Source organism: Grampus griseus, assembly GCF_964374135.1.
Source record: "Grampus griseus genome assembly, chromosome: 4".
NCBI classification, from domain to species: Eukaryota; Metazoa; Chordata; class Mammalia; order Artiodactyla; family Delphinidae; genus Grampus; species Grampus griseus.
The window spans coordinates 124,240,189-124,265,906 of record NC_138997.1 but is presented as its reverse complement, the minus strand read 5'-3'; the positions used below and the strand labels follow the sequence as shown (position 1 = coordinate 124,265,906).

The following is a 25,718-nucleotide window of genomic DNA, read 5'->3' as shown; positions in this document are numbered from 1 at the left end:
CAGACGAAGGGTGCACTGGACCTCTCTGTACTATCTGTGTAATTTCCTAGGCGCTGTAATTAATTTTTAATACAGAAAAATAATTAAAAATAAATCTTCTTTTGCCTTGGCTAGCTGTGGCCCACATTATTTCTTAAGAGGAGAAACCGTGAGACTGTGGAAAACCCCAATACTCAATTTTACACATAAGCGTGATCTGAGGCACGAGAAAGGGGCTCGGTGGCAGAAACTGGGGAGCCCGGGAGGAGTTTCCCTTGCGCAGAGGGTTCGGAGGCGGGGTCCCCGCTGCTGAAGCCGGGAGTGAGGGGCGCGCAGCCGAGCTCCAGACCCACCCTCCGTCGCCCCCGGAGCCGGTGCGGTGTCTTCACCGCGTGGCCAGAGGCTGGGGAGTGAGAAGCACGGGCACTGTCGCTCCGGCATTCCGGACGGCCACAGCGCCGGGCCTCAGAGAGGAGCAGAAGACTTTGAACTACGAACATTTTTGGTCAACGGGATCGTCTCCCTCGCTTTGGCTTCTCGCCTGTTGATTGTGAGTTAAAACCCTGCACTGCTTTCCTTCTCCAGAACCTCCCGAGGTGCTGGCGGGAGCCCTCTCGTGCGCCCGAGTCCAGAGCGGAGGCTGTCCCGGCCTGCAGGGGAGGGAGGCGGCCGCCGCGCGGGTCCCCCTGTAGCCCGCGCCCCGCCGCGCGGGAGTCCGAGCCCCGGGAGGTGGATGGCACGCGGGGCGCGCGCAGCATGCAGTAGCTCAACATCACCCCGGAGCAGTTCTCCCGGCTGCTGCGGGACTACAACCCGACACGGGCGCAGTTCATCGCGCTGTACGGGCTGCGGCCGCTGGTCTACACCCCGCAGCTGCCTGGGCGCGCCAAGCTGGCCTTCGTGCTCACCGGCGTGCTCATCTTCGTCCTGGCGCTCTTTGGCAACGCGCTGGTGGTCTACGTGGTGACCCTCAGCGAGGCCATGCGCACCGTCACCAACATCTTCACCTGCTCCTTGGCGCTCAGCGACCTGCCCATCTCCTTCTGCATCCTGGTCACTATGCTCGAGAACATCTTCAACAACTGGTTGGGGGGTGAGTCCGCGCGCTTTCCTTCTCCCCTAATCCCCAGCCTTCCAGGGGACCCCCTCCACAACACACACTCTACTCTTCTGACTTTCTTCCATTTTTCTCTTTACCAAATGAATCCAGTACCCTTTCTTAGAATTTCCTCACCTGCCCTCACTTGGAGATAAGTTTTTGCTCCTTTTGATTCCGTTCCAGCATTTTTCTCCGTGTCGCTTAGAGACACAAGTTAGGGAAATGCTTAGGAGAGTCTCACCGCAGTGGGGTGGGAAGTGGCACCAGTTAGTTCAGCTCCCTTTTCCATAATTACCAAGACTTTTTCCTATTTTTTAAATAAAAGTAAGATAAAATAATTCAAATAATAAAAACCCCAACATCCCCTCATTCCTCTAACCTCCAGCCTCACTCCCCAGTTGCCCGTGGGGCTTCCAGACAGGTATTTGTACTGCAAGTATATATATGGACTTAAAACTTTAAAACAAATATAATGCATTGCAGAAAAAAAAAATCTAGTCCTTCTTTTTAAAAAATACATGAACAGAGTCACACTTGGAGAAGGGACACAGAAAATATATGCCCTCCTTGACTGATAAAGGAAGAGAGATTAATTTCTCTTCCTTAGAATGGTAGCAGAAATGGCAGAGAACCATTTGGAGCCATCGTTGGGAGCAGTGTGTGGGGAAAAATAAGACACTGCACTTCTCCAAATGATGCAGTCTTTCCAAAGAGACATGACTAGAGAGCGTGTTTTGTAACCCATAAATAGTAGTGGGTTGTATTCTCATCAGTGCTTATGGAGTGCCTTGGGGACGAGGAAACATTGATTGTACCTGTGTTTTCATGGGTGGATGTACTCTTGTGACCATCTCAAAATTCATAGAAAGTGATTGGAAATATAGGGAGAATGTGAGAGAAATGAATCATTGTGCTCTCAAACTCTGCTATTTCCACCCCTTCCTTAGCTAATTCCTTTTATTCTCATGGCGGGTGTTTCTTTCATCCTACCATTACCAACTTGAGATCCTCAATTTAAGTCCCTGGCATTACTTTTTTTCATTAATTTGCACCGGGTTTATTGTTAGTGGATCAGGTTGCTAAAATCTTTGATTCCCATCCCATCTATGATATATATATTTCCCCCAATACACTAAACATTAGAGTACATAGTATTAGCTTGAAAGTGACACATAATGCAGAGTCGTAAACTGACTTATGGATTATTGACTTTTTTATGCACTCTGATGAAATCATTATACTTGGGCATTTTAAAGATGCCCAGTGCAACTAACGCCACAGAACTAATGGAAAAACTTTTGACCAGTACACATGGCTTATTTTTTGAGAAAAAGGCACAGGAGCGTTCCCTTTAATTAAAGCAACTCTGTACATGTCCCCTTTTTTTTTCTCTTCTTGGAAAAAGGTATATAGCAAAAAAAAAAAATTTGTTTAAAAAAGGAAGAACTGGGGGAAAAAAGCACCCACATTTTTCTATTATTGTCAGAAACTCTTGACTTACAGATGTTACTGACAGATGGGAAGCTGACTATATGAGAATGGGATGTGATTATCTTCCACTGAAAACCTGAAGGAAATCTAACAGAAAAACAATTCTTAAGTGAGAGGCATAAGCGCCAAAATAATATACTGAGCTATTTGGTTTTGGCATGGCTTTTACACATCTTTTCAACATGCTTCAATTCTAGGTAGTGGCAATGTAGAATGTTGTCAGCAATGAAGTTCCTGATGTAAAGAGGTAAATAAGAAAGGGCTGCTTCACTGGTAACTAGAAGATATCTTATTCTGGGACAAATGGTACTTGTTCCTTTTAATTTGAAATTCTGTGGAGGGAGGAGAGGCTGCTCCTTGGCTAAAACAGTTCCTCCAGCACAAGTCATTAGGTCAAGTGGTCATAGGACCTGCTTGTGGCCCAGTTACCTTGGTAACAAAAATATTTGAGCTAGGAAATAATGATTTCTAGGAGCAAAACAGAATGTCTTCAATAAATTGTGTACTTTTCTTTCTATTTAGAGTCTAGGCCATGGGCCCACGGCATGAGCATCACCTGGAACCTTGTTAGAAATGCAGTCTCAGTCCCCATTCCAGACCTATTGAATCAGAATCTGCATTTTAACAAAATTCCCTATGTGGTCCAAATTCACAAGGAAGTTTGAGATTCATTGGTCTCTAATACACCATTGCTGTGTTCCACTTTGGGGACAGGTTATTTTGACCAATGGTAATAGGCCACCACTGAGCACTTTTCGTTAGCAAATAGACAGGCTAAATATTTCTCTCTGATTGTTATACCATAGAGGCCGTTACTACAATAACGAGGACTTTTCCCATTAGAGCTTATTTTTCCAAGTCATAATTATACCAAGGAGGGTGTGGAATTTAATACACAATCAACTTTACTTGTCTGCCTGATTTGTTGATGACCAAAATCCCGCTGAACCAAATTAAATGGGTAAAAATTTCCTCAAAGTAAATAAGCTATTATGAAGCTGTTTACTCCAGTTTCCAGAAATTACAATTTTCCTTAATAAATCTCTAGGTTATTGGGTGTTTTTTCTCCTTTCTGTAGCCTATACCTGCATTTTCAGAGTGAAATCTATGGGATGTAATTGACAAAGTACATTCTTTGCATAGACTTTGATATAATATTTTTCATTTGTTTATTTATTCATTCCTTTACTGATTCAACTATTTATTGAATGACTAATATATGCTAGTCGTTATGCTGAACTCAAATACAAGGGTGAATAGTACACAATATATGTCGTGTAAAGATTTTGAGGAAAGACAGCAGTTTTTCTGGAGAATGTGAGTAGTTCTGTATGCCTGGAGTTTAGCATTCAAAGGGGAAGTGGTGAGAGATGAAGCTGGAGAGAAAAGAAGAGAAATCATGAAGAGCCTTCTAGTGCTATGTTAAGGAGTTTGAATTTTATTCTGAAGCAGATGCATCACTAATCTGAAGCAACAAATTTTTCAAACTAGGAGTTGCAACCTATTAATTAGTCATGAGTCATTGGGTGAGTCAGGATTAGCAATTTTTAAAAAAATGATATATATTAGAATAGAGAATTTCAGAGAGCATTTACATAGTAAAAGTTTGGTTGTGTGTGTATATATATGTATATACATATATGTATCTCCACATGCAATAAGAAATATCTTTAAATTACGTGTGTGTGTGTGTGTGTGTGTGTGTGTGTGTGTGTAATGTAAAGGTATTTCCTATTGTGGATCATGGTTAAAACCACTAGTATAAAGGGAGTCAAGTTAGAGCAAGTATGGTTGACCATAAGCAAATTAAACCCATCAGAATTCATCAGCCATGGTTATGTTCCATTGCTACCCTGTGGCAGTACTTTGTTACAGCCAACTCTCTGAATTCGATTACTAAAGTGGTGGAATTGATGATGCAATTTTAAGGAACACAGATAATTAAAAAATTGATTTACCTGTGGTTGGTTGCTAATAAAGCAGAAGTTTTTATTCATCTTGGAATGTGTGGGTGTGGATGAGACTGTGACAAAGGCAGACTGTTTAGACGAGATTATACAAAAAGATGCAAGTCATGGCGAGTGGAAGAACAGCTATACACATGATTTTTGCCTAGGGCCACCTAGCCCTCTGACTATTTTTATTACTGCAGTAAAATCAGAGCTGTTCTTGAAAAATATATGGTGTAGTCTCTCAGAATAATATATTTTAATCCTCGAACTGTGTTAAGTGTAGAGATTACAAAATTGTAGGAGACCCACTACTCAAATAAATTTTAGAAAAATGTTATCCCGACAAGATTTGCAAAGTGGTGTTCAGAAAAACAGGGTGGGAAGGAAGCAGGGAAATGTGAAAGATAAAGAGATGAGATGTAGAAAAGAAGGAAAACAGTGATAATCAGCTGTCTTCCAAGTCATAATATAGAGACAGGTAGAGAATAGAATTATACTAATTTGGCAAGTAGAAACGTAATTTAAAAGAAATAGGATTGATGCTTCCAAACCATTGAATACCCTAAATACTTACTTATTTTGTAAGGCCTCTTCTCCACACTAATTATGGAAAACCTGTGGTTTGGGGACTGTTTTTCACAGTGGCTGAGAGCATAGACTCTGGAGCCATCATTTTATGGGATATAGGAACAACCTTGGGTAAGTTGCTTTATTTCTCATCTCTTTCTACAGATGGAGGTCATAACAATACATATTTTATGGTGTTGCTGCCAAGCAGATTTTATGAATTTATGAAGTTAATGCTGATTATAACACAGTAAATGGTAAAAAGTGTTCTAGATTGGAAGTTAGTCTTTTAACTTTGAACATTATCATCATTGTGGCTCAGTCAGGACAAAGGACACTTCTGGCAGGTATAAGGCATAAACAGGGACAAAAGAAAAGAGAGAATAGAGGAGAGCAGAGATAGACTTTCATGATGCTGCAGAACCACAGAAGTCAATGAGAGCAGCTCAGGGGAAGAGATGAAAGATAAACATATTTATTAGTCAGGGTTCTCCCGGGAAAGAGAACCAATAGTATGTGTGTATATGTATGATGTGCTGTGAAGAATTGGCTTACACAATTATGGAGGCTGAGAAGTCCCACAATCTGTTGTCTGCAAACTGGAGACCCCAGAAAGCAGGTGGCAGTGGTCGTTCAAAAGCCTGAGAGTCAAAGAACCAACGTTGTAGATTCCAGTCTGAGTCTGAAGGCCTGAAAACTAGGGGCCTCAAGGACTGAAGAAGATCAGTTTCTCAGCTCAAAGCAGTCAGGCAGAGAACAAATTCCCACCTTCCTCCACCCTTTTGTTCTATTTGGGCTCTCAACAGATTAGGTGATGCCCACCCACACTGGGAAGGGCCATCTGCTTTACTCAGTTCACGGATTCAAATACTAATCTCCTCTGGAAACACCCTTACAGACACAACCAGAAGTAATGTTTAACCAGACATCTGGGCACCCCATTATCAATACAAGTTGACACATAAAATTAGCTATCACAGAGTATTGAGTAGTGTTCCCTGTGCTATACAGTAGGTCCATGTGGGGTGATGGGATGTTAACTACATTTATTGTGGTAATCATTTTGTAATATATACTTGTATCAAGTCATATTTTATACCTTAAACTAATACAAGGTTGTATGTCAATTATATCTCAATACAACTGGAAAAAAGAAGAAAAAAATTAACTATCATAAGAAGTCATATCTAAAACACAAACTTTCTTTTACAACTAGTCTGTTCAGGAATAGTGTTTTAGATACACAGAGAGAAAGAACAGAGAAGAAGAAAACAAAACCAAAAAATAAAAGAAGTCATAAAACATATATAGATTGGCATTCTTTTTAGCTATCATTTTTTTGAACATAATTAGGTATCCAATGGTGTGCTAGAGCTAATTTGTACCAACTCACGATAACCAACTGTGTGTACATCTATTCCAGGCTCCACACTTATTGATATCCTTTTGGTAGTTTGGGATTGGCCATGGTGACCATATTTATACCAGGGAAATTAGCAAATAATTAATGATCAGAAACTTTTTTTTTAACCTGGGGAGCTGGTTGTTAACATTTATTAGCACACCACTGCTTGTATCCCTTGTAATGTACAAGATAATCAATCATCAACATTCTAGGTATTACTCACCACCATTGCTTTAATGTATATTGTCATTTTCTCAACCAACTTTAATCCAGCATTTTACTTTTGTTTTTTTAAACTTTATCCTTGTATGCATTCAAACAGAATTTCTTGGAATACTGCTTTGTAATTATACATTTATTTGTGGGATATTGTTTAACTCCTGCTCTCCTTCCGTGAAGAACAGCTGGGAGTGTTTATGTTTTGTCTCGGTCTATAGTCAGAGCCTTCAGTAGTATATGATCCATAGGTGAGCCAATGAACAAATGAATGAATGAGAAGACAGACTATAGCATGAAAAATTAGTGTGATAGACTAAGATATCCTCCTAAGCCCTCCCCAAGCCCCCACAGTTGGAAGCAATGTTAGAAAGTAGACCCTGAAGAGAAGGCTCACTCTCAAATCCATTCTCTCACCCAGTGGTTCTCAAACTTTGCTGCATATTAAAATTACCTGGGTACTTTTTAAAACTCTAAGGCCCCACTCACTCCCCACAATTCAGAATCTCTCAGAGTGAGATCTAGGTATCAATTTCTTTTAAAGATCCTCAGCTTATTACAACATGTAGCCAGGTTTGAGAACCAGTGCTTTCTAGGGCTTGGAATCTGGGGTAGGTCTTGGAATTCCCAGTGTACACATTTCTGTTGTTGGGAAGGGTGTCTGAATATCCACCTAGGAGTAACTGCTGAGAATTGTAACTGATGGTTACTGCTTCCATCTTCAGATATGACTGGCCTAAAGTTTTAGTTATAGCTTGAAACAAGCAAACAAAAATTCCCATTTCACCTTCTCCATCTTGTAAAAAACGTTTGTAGATTTCTCTCTCTTTCACCTTCCATCCTACAACTCTCTCTCATTCTTGCTTTTGTGCTCTCTTTTGGGATCTCAGGTTCATAGCGTTGAGTTAATAATATGATATTATTATCATTCTGGACAATAACCTTCTCTTGTTTTATTATGTTTATATTCTTTTTTTCCCTTAAATCCCCATTCCCTGCTATAATTCATCTCCCCCTGAAAAGGTGGCTACAATAATGTGTTTGATATGTACCTTTAAATTTGTTTGTATTCTTCTTACATATGTTGCATAAATATGCGTTGTTACTTTGCTCAGTGCTGTTTCCAACATCTTTCCATGTTGCTGTGTTTATCTAATGCTTTTATTTTTAACAGATAATTTATGTATTTAGAGTCTACCTTTGTATGTGATACAAGATAGGCAGATTGGTTTATTTTTCTCCATGTAGAGAGCTAGTCTTTTTTACACTTCCTATAAACAACTTATAATTTCTCCCTTGATTTGTGGTGCCATTTCAATTATAAATCCATTTCCCATCTTCTTTTCTGTCTATTTTGAAACATTGATTAGTTGTCTAAGTCCACACCAGTGCTATAGTGTTTATTGCAAAGGCTTTTTTAGCATATCTAAATATTGCATTGGGAAAGTCCCCCATTTCTTTGACCTTCTCTTTCAGAGTTGGTTTAGTTATGTATGGACCTTTAGTTTTCCATAAGCATTTAAAAATAAGTTTGTCCCCCTGGAATTTTGATTGATATTGTATTCAATTTATCTGCTGTTTTGGAGATAATTGACATTTTAATGATAAGTCACTGTGCAATATTGTCATGTTAATCCTATGTGATAAGACAGAACAGTGGTCCTTCAAAGATGTCCATAACCTAATCCTTACAACCTCTGACTATGTTGCTTTACATGGCAAAAGAGATTTTGCTGATGTGACTAAGTTAAGGATCTAGAGATGGGGAGACCATCCTGTATTATCTGGCTGGACCCTATTAATCGCAAGCGTACTTACAAAGGGAGTCAGGAGTGTCAGGAGCAGAGATGGAGATGTGGCAACCGTGCCAGAAGTCAGAGTGATGCAGGGCCTTGAGCTAAGGAAGGCAGGCAGTCTCTGGAAACTGGAAAAGGCCAGGAAACAGATTCTTCTCTAGAGCCTTCAGAAGGAATGCAGCTCTGCAGGCCCATTTTAAACACCTGACTTCCAGAACTATAAGATATAAATGTGTGTTCTTTTGAACCACTAAGATTGTAGTAATTTGTTAGAGCAGCAGTAGAGAACTAATACAATCACCTCTTACACATAGAATGACTCTGTTTAATTAGGTCTTGTTGGATGTTATTCCTTCCAGACAGAAACCTGGTGTGTTAACGTATTGGGTGGGCATGTTCTTCAGGGGAGGTTAGGATACTTCTTAGCTCTAGGAGTTGGATTTCATTAATGTAGGTCAATATTTTAAATTTCATTCTCCTTGTCGATGAGTTTTAAAATGGGCATGCAGCCCATTTTGGCCATAGAGTCTGAGGTTTTCCTCACTTTCATAAAGGGACTGAGAAAAGCGTATATTTTCCTTTCGAATCCTAAGAACAAAAGCATGCTGAGGAGGACGAAGTAATCCAAAGGAGAGAATGCCAATCCATGCTGAAATCATTCAGCTGTAGAATTTACTGCCCCATTATTGCTCTACCTCTGGAATCACTTTTATATGAAATAGTACATTTCCCTTATTGTTTCAGCCAGTTGAGCTGAATTTTCTTTTATTTGCAGTCCAAAACATCTAACTAATATATAGAACAAACAAATACAAAGAAAATAAAAATTATGTATTCCAAATCCAGAGGTAATTATGATGAGAATTTTAGTGTGTTACTAAAATTAGTAACATTTAGTAGTTAGTTTTCTCCTGAATATATTTTTAGCAAAATAGAAACCCTTTAGTGTTTGAGTGTATGTGTGTGTACATGTATATATCACTTGTTTACTGCTTGTTTCAGTTAGTTTTCATTTTAAAACGTCCATTGAAAGATGATTTAATAATTTACATTACATTGACATATATTTTATTTAGCCATCCCGCTATTTTTGGCATTAGTTTACACTAATTTGAGGTTATTTTATGTTTGGTGAGCAACTGAGTACATAAATTACATGAATAGTTAAAAATTTTTATTAAGCATTTCTGGGGAAGAACACTTTATAATGCATTTTGTTGCCTGATAACCTTCACATTCAAGAATTTTTTCCTAATGGCTAACCTGACCTTCTCCATTTCTTTCCTTGTATACAAAAAAAAAAAAAGAAAAGAAAGAAAAATCCCTCCTATATTATTTGACAGTGAGTTATTTTAAGAGTTTTAGCACAATGAAACCACCTTGTTTCTGCTTTATTACCCTAATGTTTAACCTGGGCTTATTTTACTCTATTATTTGAAAGTCTAATTATTGCCATTAGTGGAAAGTAAAAAAACAATTCAGTTACTTTTCTAAAATGGTATTTGTAGCTATTAGAGTAATGAAAATAGGAAGAGAAATACCAGAAGAGACATAATTTTACTTTGGTGAACTTGTTTTCTGACACAAATATGCACCCAGAAGGTTCTTCTTGTAAAGTAGTTGAAGGAAGCACTCTGAGCAGAACTACAGTTAGTATCAGCTTGGCTCCACAAAGAAAAACCTCAGGGTCTCGCAATTTGTATGGCCCCTTGTGGAGGGCCACTCATCCTAAATCAAAATCTTTCTGAGGACAGCTCCAGCCCATGTACACAGAGAAGCCAGAAGTCTTTCACGTTGCCCCATTCTTAAATATGTAAAGGCAATCAAGGATTGTTAGGCAGTTGAAGAAAGTTTGCAGAATAAAAGGGAATACAAACAAACAGATAAATGAAACTAGCATAAATGGGTGATTTATAGATTTCTTTAGAAAAAATTCTAAGTGGTATTTTCATATCTATGGACATATTCTGAAGAATGTCTCCTCATTTGATATTTTCATAGTGGAATTCCTATTGGTTTTTAGTCTCAAACTTCTACAATAAATGTATCATTCAATACAACACTTTTTAAGATGATTTTACATAAGAAAAATGTATGTCCCAAAACTTAAGAAAACATTTTAAACCAAATGATTTATCTATAAATAAAAATTATCCAGCTATATTCCAAATACATTTGGTAGAACATCAAAATCACAAATAGATATTTTGAAAAGCATGCCTAGTGTTCACAATGGGATGTGTGTACTGAATGTTGCTGACACTAAGAGAAGCATCACATCATTTTACACATTCTTTGCGACTGAACCATTCTTTGCAATTGTTACTCTTGAAAAGAAGAGTAGCTTTGCAAAGAGGTCAATGAAAAAGATGTTGAAGAATTATTTAAATGCATGATGAGAAATTAGCAAGTACTAAAGTTGTTCAGGATATCAGTCTGAAAAAGTTAATCACAGTGATAACCAGAAGGTATTCAATTAAACCACTAGACATTGCTTGCTGAAAATTATTTGTGGGCTCTGCTGATACAATGATAATCATTATCTTTGAACTTGGTGGAGATATTACTGCCAGATATCTCTTATATCACCATGCAAATACTTCTATAAACATACTACAGGAGAGTAAGTAAAGCTTTATTCTGTAGTGTTTCATCCTAAAGAGTCAACTACATCCCCTGAAGATTCTTTCAGGAGTCCCTACCTGAGCACAAAAGTGATTAAAAAAAAAAACAAAACTGAAAGCTTCTGAGTTTTATAGTTTGCCTGAAATTGCACCTTTGCAAGCCAACTTACTCATGATATCACTTTCCACAGCCAGTGACAATGATTACATTTCAGCCCTCCTCGCCTTTCAACTTTCTTCAAGTTTCCAGTCTGTTCCTTTCTTCATGGGTATCAGGTCATCCAAGGTAATTGTCCTGTTTTTGTTGCAAATTATATTTGAAATTTTCTAACATATTTATTAATTTCTGTGTGTTGGTTGCTATGCCTTGTTGGAAAAAATTATTCATGATGCACCATGAAAATGCTGCATACAGAGCAACATGCACACAAACCATTTGATAAAAACCATTCTTGTTCTGGAAATTGGGAGCAATATTTTATACATTTTACATGCTAAATGATGACTTAACTATATTTTAGTTACACTTCAGGAATTCTGTTGGGAGTTTGATTTGGCATTTTAAATAACGGGGAATAGGCTACTAGTGCACATTTTCACACAGAATGTCTCATTTTCATGAATGAGTTACTAATGGTAAGTGGGAGATGTCTTCATTTAAGAAGATATTGACTTCATAAATCAAGAGTAAGCATCTCTGAAAAGGAACATTTGAGAATAAGAAAAAGTTCTTAAAAGTGAAAATATGATTGCTGAACTTATATATAAATTATAAGAGCTAGAAGATAAAGAGAAGAAGATCTCTGTAATGTGGACCAAAAAAGACAAAGAGAATTTATAAAGCAAAAAATATGTATAAACAAAAGATAGAAACATGAGGGATACAGCCAGGAATTCCAAAATCTGATTAATAAGAGTTCCACCAAAAAAATGCACAAAACACAGAGATAAAACACAGAGATAAGAGAGTCAGAGGCCTCCAAATTCAAAAGGCACACAAAGAGCAAAAGAATAAAAAATGGTCTAGGCTTCAACTCATATCCCCATAACATTTCAGAAGTACAATTACAAAGAGATCAATAAAAGCTTCCAAATAGTAAACCAGGATACTCATAAGAGAGCAAAAATCAGTCGGACGGTATAGATGTGTTAGCACCAAAAGTGGATGCTAGAGGTCAACAAGGCAAGATCTTCAAGATTCCAAAGGAAGATAATGTTGAATTTAAAGTCAAATTATAGCCACTTTCAGATAAGCAAGAACTTAAGGAGCTTACTTTAAACTCATTAATTTGAAGAACTTACTTGAAAAAGATTCATGCAAAACAAGGGTGAAATACAAGAAATAAGAAGCCATGAAATAAAAGGAACAGTGGAGAAGGAATCCATTCTAAATGAATTTCAAGAACATGGCTATAGAACAATCTTTAAATAAATAAATAAACACAGTCATCAAACTTAGAAGTCAGTAGTCTTCCAGAAGAAAGTCTTAAAAGAACAAATACTAGAATTGATTCCAAGTTGTGTATATGTTATGTGAAAAGTTGAGATGTAATAGTAAAAATAATGATGATGATGATGATTACGGCAGCAATAAATGTAGCTAACACTCATGACTGCACTTTCACATAGTGCCAGGCTCTGTCCTAAACACATGGCATTTATGATTTCATTTAATCCTCCAAGAGTCCTATGAGACAAGTATTGTTTCATCATCTACATTTTATAGATAAGAAACCCCAAGACACAGTGAAGTAAGGTAATTGTCTCTAGGTCACACTATTAACTAGTGGTTAACCCAAGATCCAAACCCAGGCAGTCTATTCCAGAGCTTATACTCTAAACTGCTATACTGTGTTGAAGAAGGTACCTGTTTCTTCTTCAAACTGGAAAAAAAAGAAATGCAAATTAAAACTCCAGGAAAAATTAAATAAATGAAAATACTCTACAAAAGGTCATGGCCCGGATACAAAGCACATTAAAATATGGCACACTTTAGAGCAATGAGTAAATTCACAAGGATCATTACTATAAATTCAGAGAAAGAGAAATGTATTTGGAACATGTATATTGGTTTTGTAGTTATAATGTTTAAGTAGTCATAATAATGAAAATGCTGCTTATAGTTTTAATCTTTTATAATTAAAATGTAGGCCAAGTACAGAAGACTTAACATGGCAATGGAACAGAATGCAAAGCTATCAGTCTTGATAAAGTAAATATAAAGGTATAGCTGAAAGAAGTTGGAAGGAAGAAGAGAGGAAGAAAAGGAGGAAGGAGGTGACATGAGGAGGTGAGGTATCTTCATCTTACAAAGTGAGGGACAAGATAAACTGTTGGAAGCTGATAGACCAAGAAAAAGGGTGTTAAGTATATTACTTTATGAGTCAAAGATAGAGGAAACCACGTGCAAGAATTTAGTAACACACTTCTCTAAAGCTTTTCAATTGAAGAAATTGTTATAACTATAAGAAAACTAAAAGATGTGGGGAGAAGCAGAGGTGGGAGGTAATAAAAATGAACTAAAAGCCTATCTATCCGAGAAGAAAGTCAATATAGACCATCTAAAATCAGTAAATCAAGAATATAAAGCAACCTGTTTAGCAATGTGACGGTACCTGGCAGAAGAACTAAACACAAGTAGATGTCGGGGAGTAGGACAGCAGGTGAGAGGGGGTGGGCAGAGACCCATTCTTTTTTTATCGTAGCCCTTCCGATTCTGAATGATTTGCTCATAATTCTTTGATTAAAAAGACATTTTTAAAAGGAAGAGACAAATTAAATTTGTAACTGAAAAGCTGCCCCCCCCAAAACATCTCCTAGCCAGATGGTTTCACTGGAGAGTGCTGCCAAACACTTAAAGAAGAATTAACACTACTTTTACACAAACTCTTCCAGAAAATAGAAGAGAAGGGAACACTTCCTAAACCACTTCATGAGGCCATTTTTACTCTGACAAAGTAGACAAAGACAGTACAATAAAAAGAAAACTGCAAACCAATGTCTCTCAACTGCAAACTTAGACATAAAAATTCTCAGTGTATTAGCAGACGGAATCCAACAATGTATAAAAAGGATTACACACATGATCAAGTGGGATTTATCCTAGGTATGTAAGTCTGGCTCCATATTCAGATATCAATGTAAAGGCTTCCCTGGTGGCGCAGTGGTTGAGAGTCCGCCTGCCGATGCAGGGGACACGGGTTCGTGCCCCAGTCCCGGAAGATCCCACATGCCGTGGAGCGGCTGGGCCCGTGAGCCATGGCCGCTGAGCCTGCGCGTCTGGAGCCTGTGCTCCGCAACGGGAGAGGCCACAACAGTGAGAGGCTCGCGTACCGCAAAAAAAAAAAAAAAAAAAAAAAAAAAATCAATGTAATCCACCAGAGCAACAAGCTAAAGAAGAAAACTCATATCATAGCAATTGACACACAAATAACATTTGACAAAATCCAACACCCATTCATGATAAAAGTTCTCAGCAAGTTAGTAATAGAGAGAAACTTTCTCAGCTTTATAAAGAGCATGTACAAAAACCTACAGCTAACATCATATTTAATGGTGAAAGACAGTGCTTTTTTTCTCAAATTGGGAACAGAGCATGGATGTCTGCTCTCACCACTCTTATGTAGCATAGTGCTTGAAGTTCAAGCCACTGCAAGGAGGCAAAGAAAAGAAATAAAAGATATAAAGTTTGGAAAGGAAAAAGAAAACTACCTCTATTTGCAGAAGACATTATTTTCTACATAGAAAATCCCAAGAATCTACAAAATCTCCTAGAATAAGTGAATTCAGCAAAGTCAAAGTATATAAGATCAACACACAAAACTCAGTGGTATTTTTATATTAACAAGTAACGTGCAGAAAATGAAATGAAAAATACCATACTACTTATAATCACTCCAAAGAAAGTGAAATACTTAGGTATACAGTAAACAAAACATAGTTTTCAGTTCTGTGCGCTGAAAATTACAAAATGCAGATGAAGAAAATCAAAGAATACATAAAGAAATGGTGAGACACTGTGTTAATGGATTGGAAGTCTCAATATATTAAAGATGTCTGTTCTCCCAAAATTGATCAATAGGTTTAATGTAATTCCTATCAAAATCCCAGCAAGGATTTTTGAAGACATAGACAAGCTTATTCAAAACTTTTTAATAGGCACAGGGCCTAAAATAGCTAAAATAATCTTGACAAAGAAGAAGTGGGAGGAATTCCTCTGCCTGATATCAAAGCTTCTATGTAGATAAAGTAATCAAAACAGTGTGGTATTGCCAGAGGGATAAACACAGATGAATGAAGCAGAATAGAGAATTTAGAAATAGATCTGCACAATATGCTCAAAGGATTTTTGACAAAGGTGTGATTCAATGGAGGAAGGATTGCCTGTTCCACAAATAGTGCTGGAGCAATTGACATTTATAGGTGAAAATAAGCAAACAAAACAAACAAAAACTTAAATCTCACCCTTTATACAAAAATTTATTCAAACTGGATTGTAGACTTAAAAGTAAATGTAAAGCTATGCAACTTTGGGGAAAAAGCATAGAAAATTATCAGGGCTGAGCACAGAATTCTTAGAGTCCTTAACTGACACCAAAAGCTCAATGCATAAAAGGAAAAATTGATAATTTGGACCTCATCAAAATTAAACACTTGCTCTGTTAAAGCCCATGTAGAGAGATGAAAAGACCAGCTACGGACAGGGAGAAAATATGTACAAAGTATATATCTGACAAAAAACTAGTATCTATCAATAGAATATATAAACTCTCAAAACTCAGCAGCGCAAAGACAAACAGTCCAATTAGAAAATGGACAAATCACATGAAGAGAAATTTCATCAAAGAGGATATACAGATGGGAAACGAACACATGAAAAGATGTTCAGCATTGTTAGAAATCAGGAAAATGAAAACTGAAACCATGATATCAATACACATCTATCAGAATGGCTAAAAGAAAATATAGTGACAACACAATGTTGGCAAGGATGTGGAGAAACTGGATCACTTATACATTGCCAGCAGGAATATCAAATGACACAGCCGTTCTGGAAAATAATGTCGCAATTTCTTATAAAACTAAATATGCAATTACCGTGCAGCCAGGGGATTCCATTCTTGCGTATTTATCCCAGAAAAATTAAAAGTTTTTTTCACACCCAAACCTAAATGTGAATATTCATAACTGCTTTTTCGGTAATAGTCAAAAACTGGAATACCCCACATGGTCTTCAGTGGATGAATGATTAACCAAACTGTGGTACATATATTCTGTGGAGTATTAGTCAGCAATACAAAGGAACAAACTTGATAAATGCAACAACTTGGATGCATGTCCAGGGGACTCTGCTAAAAGAAAAGAGCCAGGCTGTAGGCGCACGGGCTTCAGTAGTTGTGGCACATGGGCTCAGTAGTTGTGGAGCATGGGCTTAGTTGCTCCATGGCATGTGGGATCTTCCCAGATCAGGGATGGAGTCCGTGTCCCCTGCAATGGCAGGCAGATTCTTAACCACTGCACCACCAGGGAAGCCACTGTAATGAGAAGCCTGCGCACCACATGAAGAGTAGCCCCTGCTCGCCGCAACTAGAGAAAGCCCGCACCCAGCAATGAAGACACAATGCAGCCAAAAATAAATAAATTAATTAATTTAAAAAAAAGAAAAGAGCCTATCCCAAAAGATTATTTAGTATATTGCTCAATTTATATGCCATTTTTGAAATGAGAAAATTTTAGAAATGGAAAACAGACTAGTGGTTGCCAGTGGTTAGGGGCAGGGAGGGGCAGAGGTGGGAGGGGCATATGAGTGTGGTTATAAAAGGGCAACAGGAGGGGCTTTTGTGGTGTTGGAAGTGTTCAGTATCTTGGCTGTGATAGCAGGTACTTGAACCTATTAATAAAATCTATAGAACACACGCACACTGAGATGAGTACAGGTAAAGTTGGAAAACCTGAATAAAATCAGTGGATTGTATTAACGTCAATATCTTGGTTGTGATAGTTTACTGTAGTTTTACAAAATGTTACCATTGGGGGAAACTGGGCAAAGTATACAAGGGATCTTTCTGTATTATTTCTTACAACTGCATGTGAATCTATAATTATCTCATAAAATTTTCAATTGATAAAGAGAAAGAAAAAATGAGAGGTCAGGAGGGTATAGCCTTCATGAATGGGATTTGTCTTCTTGTAAAAGAGATGCCACAGAGCTCTCTCTCGCCCTTTCTGCCAAGTGAGAATACAGTGAGAAGTCTGCAACCCGGAAGAGGGTCCTCACCAAACCATGCTGGCACTCTGATCTCGGGCTTCCAACTCCCAGAACCGTGAGAAATAAATCTCTGTTGTTTATAAGTCACCCCATCCACGGCACATTGTTATAGCAGCCCAAATGGACATGCCTCCTCTCAGAGCCAGCTGGGCAGCTTCCATCTCCTTCCCTAAGTCTAACAAGAATTCTGGAGAAAAATGGCTCATCTTCTTTGCTGTCAGTTTCCTCTTGCAGTCTCTCTATTGAGTCTTCTTCTTGGCACTTGGAAACTGTAAGAATCTTCTCCCTGTCCCTCCACTCTGCAGGAGTTAAGGTTCCTTCTGGCAATGAGCTAAGCCAACTGGACTCAATTCCTCCAGAGTTTCTACTAAAGATTGGAAAAATGATTGGATATGAGATAATACAATAAAATAATGATTGGACTAGAAGAGAATAGATGTGTATAGCAATAAGGAGAGAGAGAGAGGGACAGAGATAGAGACATTGATTTGTGAGCCGTAGTACTATCTTGAATCATTGATTCATAATTACTTTCTATAGGTGGTGTCAGTTCATGTGTATCTTTATCATAAACCTCAATTTCGGATTGAGTCTCAGTTTCTTGAAACCCATGGCAGTACAGTGTTTTCTTTTCTTTGTTTTAATTTTTATTGGAATATAGTTGATTTACAATGTTGTGTTAGTTTCTGCTGTACAGCAAAGTGAATCAGTTATACATATACATATATCCACTATTTTTAGATTCTTTTCCCATATAGGTCATTACAGAGTACTGAGTAGAGTTCCCTGTGCTATACAGTAGGTCCTTATTAGTTATCTATTTTATATATAGTAGCGTGTATACGTCAGTACCAATCTCCCAATTTATCTGTCCCCCCACCTTTCCCTGTGGTAACCATAAGTTTGTTTTCTACATCTGTGACTCTATTTCTGTTAAATAAGTCCATTTGTACCATTTTTTTAGATTCTGTGTATAAGCGATATCATATATTTGTCTTTCTCTGTCTGACTTACTTCACTCAGTATGACAATCTCTAGGTCCATCCATGTTGCCACAAATGGCATTATTTTGTTCTTTTATATGGCTGAGTAATATTCCAGTGTATATATCTCTCCCCCTCTTACTCCGTGGTTACCATAAGTTTGTTTTCTACATCTGTAACTCTATTTCTGTTTTGTAGATAAGTTCATTTGTACCCTTTTTTTTAGATACCACATATAAGTGATATACGATATTTGTCTTCCTCTGACTTACTTCACTCAGTATGACAATCTCTAGGTCCATCCATGCTGCTGCAAATGGCATTATTTTGTTCTTTTTATTTCTATTTTATTTATTTATTTTTTGCAGTACACGGGCCTCTCACTGTTGTGGCCTCTCCTGCTGCGGAGCACAGGCTCCGGACGCGCAGGCTCAGCGGCCATGGCTCACGGGCCCAGCCACTCCGCGGCATGTGGGATCCTCCTGGACCAGGGCATGAACCCGTGTCCCCTGCATCGGCAGGTGGACTCTCAACCACTGCGCCACCAGGGAAGCCCTGTTCTTTTTTAATACAGTGTTTTCTTAATGCCTCCACTCAAAATAGAAAGAACAAGCAGTGCTTGAGCTGGGAAATTTTCTTCAAAATCCATGTTGGGGCTCTTGGTTCTGGCCTTTCCCTAATCCATTGAGATTCTCTTTTGTTCCTTTCTCAGGGATGCATCATTAAAGTAATCCTCTCAACAAACTCATGGAAGACAGGAAATTTGGAAAGAGCACGCTGGTTTCTGATGTTACAAGTGTTTGTTTTGTAAACAATAAAATAATGCTCCCATAATTATGCTTAAGATAAATGTGCTTTCAATTTTAAGATGCTGTAGAAGGTTCTCTATATCATGTTTAAGTTATTCATCCATTCAACAAAGAAGCAGTAGCTGCTTGATCCACAGCTACTGAGGGCCAGGAATTTCCCTGGGAATTTTATCTGGGGAAACAAACACAAAAAAATAAATGGCATTGTCTTTGCTCAGAGGAAGTTGAGAAGAAACCAGTAAGGGCAACAAAGGTGCTGCTCTGGAGGGCACATGGAGACAACAGTGGTCAGTTCTATCTGAAAATGGTGGTGGCCTTCAAAGGTTTCCAAAGAAGATGACTGTTGAGTCAAGTCCTAGAAAATGGGTCCACAGTTCGATAGTGGGGATAGGGTGCCAATCCAGGGTGACAGCATCCAGGCGTGGAGCAGCACAATGTATTCTGGGAAATGGGAACTGAAAGCAACTCTGTAAATTCCTCAGCAGAGGACTCGGGCATGAAGAACACGGGCAGAAATGTCAAAGACAGACAGGCAAGTGAGAGTGCAGAGAACCTCGGGGACCATTTTAAGGCACTTGGGCTTTATCTTTTAGGCACGTTTTAACATTTAAAACGTATTTCAGGAAGACTATTCCAGCAGCAATTTTGAGGGTAGTGAAGGAGTGGAGGTGAGAATGTATGAGGAAACCATTGCACTGCTCCAGGGCACAGGTGATGGGGTGCATTGAACATAAGGAGTCTTTATGGTTAGAGAATTAAGCACAGCTGTATTTGGCTTTGCCGAGTTGTATTCTGATGATTTTAACGTTTTTGCACATATGGTCTTGCTGGTGGCAGTCATCATAGGCTCCCCCATGTGGCATGTGCAACGACTTGAGGTAGATTCGGGGCTGGGATTGGTAATCAATCACACTATTGAAATGTCTTCCCTCCCCTCTTAATTATAATCATTTTCCTTCCTGCAAGAGTGTTACAGCAAATTTGTATGATCTCAGTTATTTCACTGGAGGTTTCTCAAGTGAAATAAAATAATTTGCTTTAAGATTTTTTCCTCTGCTTTATCCAGATCTTACATCGTTAAGACTTTAATGTTTAAAATAAAATGTACCAGGGACACATTCTACATTTTCCTGCCAGCGGAACATGCCTTTCCTAGTGTTCTTCAGTGTCTTGTTATGTTTTAAGAGTTCAATGCTCGCTCTAGACTTTTCTTTTATTTTTAAGACACATGAAAAATTTGTAACCTCTTATCTACTTATTGGTTGAGTCTCCTTCGTAAGCCGTTTCTCACCTGCCTGCCTATTCACTGACAAATTGAAATCTGAACTGGAACATGTAAAAGGATGTTCCAACCTCTCTGCTTCCCCAACATCTTTGTCAGATGGGCCCAGGCTTCTGGTGATTCACAGTGAAGGAAGCACCGCACCATTTTTGGTGACCCGGTCTCTCCATTGGGGTGTACTTGAATGCGTCCTGCCTGGAAGATCTAGCGTGGACAGTAGTCATTAAGGACACTAGGGGGTTGCTCACATACCCTCTAAGATAATTTTTTAAACTACGTGTCTTTTGTACCTTTTAAATTGACATAAGCAAATGTGAAACTTTACTGGGCACTCAGTATCCACTGGCAAGGGTATGAAATGAGCCCTCAGGCAAGGGTACATTTAAAACGCGGCTTGACGTTTGATGCAACTGGTATATTGAATGAGCTGGACTCCACAGGTAAGAGCAGAAGGCAGTTTTATTCTATCCCTTGCCACCTACAAAAATGCAGTCTTTCCAGTCCTCTGATGAAATGTGGTGGATGAAGCCTTGAGTGGGCCCTGTAACTCTTGCAGTCATTCAGAGAATAAAATTCCTCTGGTCACTTTCAGTCATAAGAACAGTGACGGGTCACTGAATAGAGTTAGTTCCCTTATCAAAATGTCTAGTCCAGTGTCACAATCACATAAGTCCATACCCTCAATCAATTCAAAACGTCTCCCTTCCCCCAGTTTGAGCCATTTTTAGGCCTAGAATCCTACAGTATGCAGAGGGGATACTATCCCCTTATTCTGCATATGACCATTTCCCAGGACTGATTCTTTACTTCATGGGTTTCTCACAAATAACAACCCTGAGGCTTCCAACGGCTACTCCCTTTAGCCACCTGCTAGTGAAGACCTTCCAGTTTCCACACACAACTGGACGTGACCAGCTCCTTTCTCTGAGGCTGCCCTTATCTCCAGCAGGAAACCCACACCGATGAAGCCCTTTTATAAATGACCCAACCCAGTTCCCAGGTGGGGTCCATTTCTGACCCATAGAACACAAGGAGATGTGTCCATTTTTTAAATAAAATTATGTTATCATATATATAAATAATTTTATATATAAATATATAAAATTTATATATTTTAAATATATAAATCATTTCATTTGTAGAAAATGCATAAAATCTAATTGGCAAAGCCAGTCCTCTCCGTCACAGATCAGCCAAATCAGATTTGCTTTCTGTCAAGAAAAAGTACGATTTCATTTTGCAAATCAAATAAACGTATGAACATGCTTTCCCACGGCCACCTTCTCATTCCTAAGTCCTATTAGCGAGAGTGCGAGCATACAAAAAGCCTTAATCCCTCAGCTGGATGAAATGAAGCACCACTAACTTCACCATTTCCACTGATGTTCTCTTTGCTTTGCTCTCACTGGCTCTCTCTCCGGAGTGATGTATTTAACTTTCAGGGAATGGAAGCAATGAGGTGGTTAGGTTAAAGTTGCCCCATTACTTCTGCCCCTTCACTGTACAGAAAATGGGAATTCACAACATGTCATCACCTGTCAAAACACCTTTTTTCCAATGCCAAGTTTTCCCCTGAATAGAAATACAGGGAGAAGCACAAAGCCCCGTCATGGATTTATGGTGCCTCGATCAAGGTGGCTTCACTGACATCAAATGGTTTGAACCACGTCTTGCTTTGGTGGGCCCATAGTGAGATTGGGGTTGGGTGAGAGATATGACTTGTGAAAATTGAAGGAAGGGTGATTATGAAAGAGGAACTGAGAATGTAAACTCAGCATGACACTTCAACCCCAGGCATTCTCTTTGGCAGTGGAGTTTTAGAGAAGTATGTGTTTGGAAATAGAAGATCTGAGATTGGTTCCCATGAAACCACCTGAGCGTGCCCTCAGAAGGTCTTTGCTTGTCCCCAGGGGCACGTGCACCTGTTCAGAGACTGTCAGTCTCGCCTTGTGCTTTAGAATGTGTCAATACGTGGCCCCCGTGGTTGTTGGCCCAGTGGGCTCTGCCTACATGGAGTCAGAATGAGTTTCACCATAATATCCTCTTCTCAGAGAGCGTGGATCTTGAAATTATTGTTCAGTAAGTGTTTTCATTCTTAGTTGTATTTGAAAAATAACACCTAGATCAGAACTTGAATTTTCATACTTTTGATAACTATACCAGAAAGCTTGTTTCCCCCATTCAATTGACTTTGAAGATTGGTGAAAATCCTCTGGGAATGGAGGCAGAAATATGTCTTAAGACCTAAGTATTCTTCACCTGGAAAGCTCCAGAGTGACTCAAACTACAACAGTTTCCATAAATTCTCTAACTTTAATTCCTATTATCCAGATATGTGACTTTTGAATATGCTTTAAATGTTTGGTTTGTCCCTTATTAGCATTTTCTATTACTATTAATATTTTTTAAACATCTTTATTGGAGTATAATTGCTTTACAATGCTGTGTTAGTTTCTGTATTAATACTGTTATTATTAATTTTTTGAACCCATGAGATCAGTCTGTTAGAAATAGTATTAATAATTAGAAATTGCCTTTCTGTAAAATATATAGCTCAAAGGCTTATAATTTGGTCTGAATATTCATACATTGGCAATAGTTTGAATCCCAGTTTCTCATTCATCTCAGAATCTACAAGCTACCACTTGCCTCTCTGAAATCTTTGCAAGTAACCTGATCATTGCAATCTGAAATAGCAGGAACAAAATACAGACTTGCAGTACGAATTCAATTGGAAGAAGTCTGATGCCATGTCAGAATTGGTCTCTTCAACAACTGAGGGAGCAAAATAATGTAACAGTAAATTAGCTGGCATGCTAGTACAAAGTATTCTTTTCATACATACTTTGGTCATTGTAGTGTTCTTTCTTTCACCCAACTAAAAACTTAACGACTATCGTGTAAAAAGATGAGAAAGATAAAAAAAAGTGAACAGGCTATGGACCTCAATTCCATTTAAAATAAAAAAGAAAATATGAAACTTAAGAATTTAAGCAGTGGAGTGGAAAAAACCCCACACCTCCCAACAAAAGAACAATCAAAATTGTATCTCACTTGAAATATGTACCCACGGTAAATATGTAAGGATCTGAAAAATGCTGCATTACAGTAGTGTTTGGCTGGTTTTTGTTCTTTTTTTCTTTCTTTTTTTTTTTTTTTTTGTGGTATGCGGGCCTCTCACTGTTGTGGCCTCTCCCGTTGTGGAGCACAGGCTCCGGACGTGCAGGCTCAGCGGCCATGGCTCACGGGCCCAGCCGCTCCGTGGCATGTGGGATCTTCCCAGACCGGGGCACGAACCCGTGTCCCCTGCATCGGCAGGCGGACTCTCAACCACTGCACCACCAGGGAAGCCCTGCTTTGTGTTCTTTTGATGCTGCCTCTGGCTCTTCTAACTGAATTGTGTTTATTTTAAAGATTAAGTGTAACTTCTTATATGAAAAAGAACACATCTGCTGCTTGGAAGAGTGGACCAGCCCTGGGCACCAGAAAATCTATACTACCTTCATCCTTGTCATCCTCTTCCTCCTGCCTCTTATGGTGATGCTTATCCTGTACAGTAAGATCGGCTATGAACTTTGGATAAAGAAAAGAGTGGGGGATGGCTCAGTGCTTCAAACTATTCATGGAAAAGAAATGTCAAAAATTGCCAGGTCTGTTTAATGGAATATTCACCTCTGTTTAAAATATTTTTAGTTTGATATATATACACAAATATGCATAAAATAGATAACTAATAAGAACCTGCTGTATTAAAAATATATATATATTTTTTAATTAGTTGTACTGGAAGAGACCATTGCCAGAGATCTCAGAATTCCTGGGTAATTTGGTCAAAGTGTCATTTGTAATTCACGTTTAGCACATGGACTGATTTTAAACTTTTGAGATTTTACGTATGGCAGGAAGAAAGGGTGATTACCAGCTCCCAAATCAAAGAGGAAGTCACTGTTATAAATAGTTACTCGGAATTTTAAAAATCGTTATATTTTCTTCTGCATGTCAATATGACGCAGTAGGAATGGCTGTGGCACTCTCCTCTCTCTGCCACTCCTCACCAGCCACGTGATGTGGATAAGTCTCCTTACTCCCAAGGCCCCTGCTTTCCTCATGTGTACCAGGAAGCATGATAATATCCATCCTTACTTCCTCCCACCCAAGGATGATGCTAAAAAATGTGAGATGAGGGGCTTCCCTAGTGGCGCAGTGGTTGAGAGTCCACCTGCCGATGCCGGGGACGCGGGTTCGTGCCCCGGTCCGGGAGGATCCCACATGCCGCGGAGCGGCTGGGCCCGTGAGCCATGGCCGCTGGGCCTGCGCGTCCGGAGCCTGTGCTCCGCAACAGGAGAGGCCACAACAGTGAGAGGCTCGCGTACCGCAAAAAAAAAAAAAAAAAAAGTGAGATGATATGTACGAAAATCCTTTGGAAATGAGAGTATGTTATTTATTTAAAATTATTATTATTGATATATTTTTATTTTTACCTAAAAGCTTTACTTTCTGATCATATTGATTAATAGAAATTTAAAAACACAATTTACTGCTATGATACTCATGGGCCGTATGGTTTATTTTATAATCTACACTGAATGGCCATTAAAAACAAAATCTTAGGGGCTTCCCTGGTGGCACAGTGGTTAAGAATCCGCCTGCCAGTGCGGGGGACGCGGGTTCGAGCCCTGGTCCGGGAAGGTCCCACATGCTGCGGAGCAGCTAGGCCCGTGCGCCACAACTACTGAGCCTGTGCTCTAGAGCCCACAAGCCACAACTACTGAAGCCAGTGCACCTAGAGCCCGTGCTCCACAACAAGAGAAGCCACTGCAATGAAAAGCCTGAGCACCTCAACGAAGAGTAGCCTGGCTCACAGCAACTAGAGAAAGACCACGCGCAGCAACAAAGAGCCAACACAGCCAAAAATAAATAAATTAAATAAATAAAATTTGAAAAAAAAAACCCAAAATCTTAGAAGTCTAGTGGTTTGATGAAATTTATCATTTCTACAAGTGTACAGCGACCTCTAGTGTTTATATAAAGAACTCCTCCCTCTCGACGTACAGGGTGCTGGACTGTTCAGCACCTTGGGACATACTGCAGATTTAGCTCTCACTTCCTCAGAAGAAAGGACTACTATGCTGAGATAATAAATAATGAATATGACTCGTTGTAAACTTGAAAATGTGTAAATCTCTTGCAGACATTAATCTCCTTTACAGGACTAATGGAGAAAACTCCGTTTCAGTAAGGAAAAAC

General features: G+C 38.9%; 1 protein-coding gene across 1 annotated transcript; it reads left to right on the top strand.

Annotated features, from left to right (window-relative positions):
• Positions 1 to 750: 750 nt before the first annotated feature.
• On the top strand, positions 751 to 24,131 carry QRFPR (pyroglutamylated RFamide peptide receptor; the record flags this gene model as incomplete). Its single annotated transcript, XM_082654037.1, has 3 exons — positions 751 to 1,188; positions 19,975 to 20,067; positions 23,886 to 24,131. Coding segments are annotated over 3 exons (777 nt in total), but the record flags the coding sequence as incomplete, so codon positions are not given.
• Between the last annotated feature and the right edge of the window lie 1,587 nt (positions 24,132 to 25,718).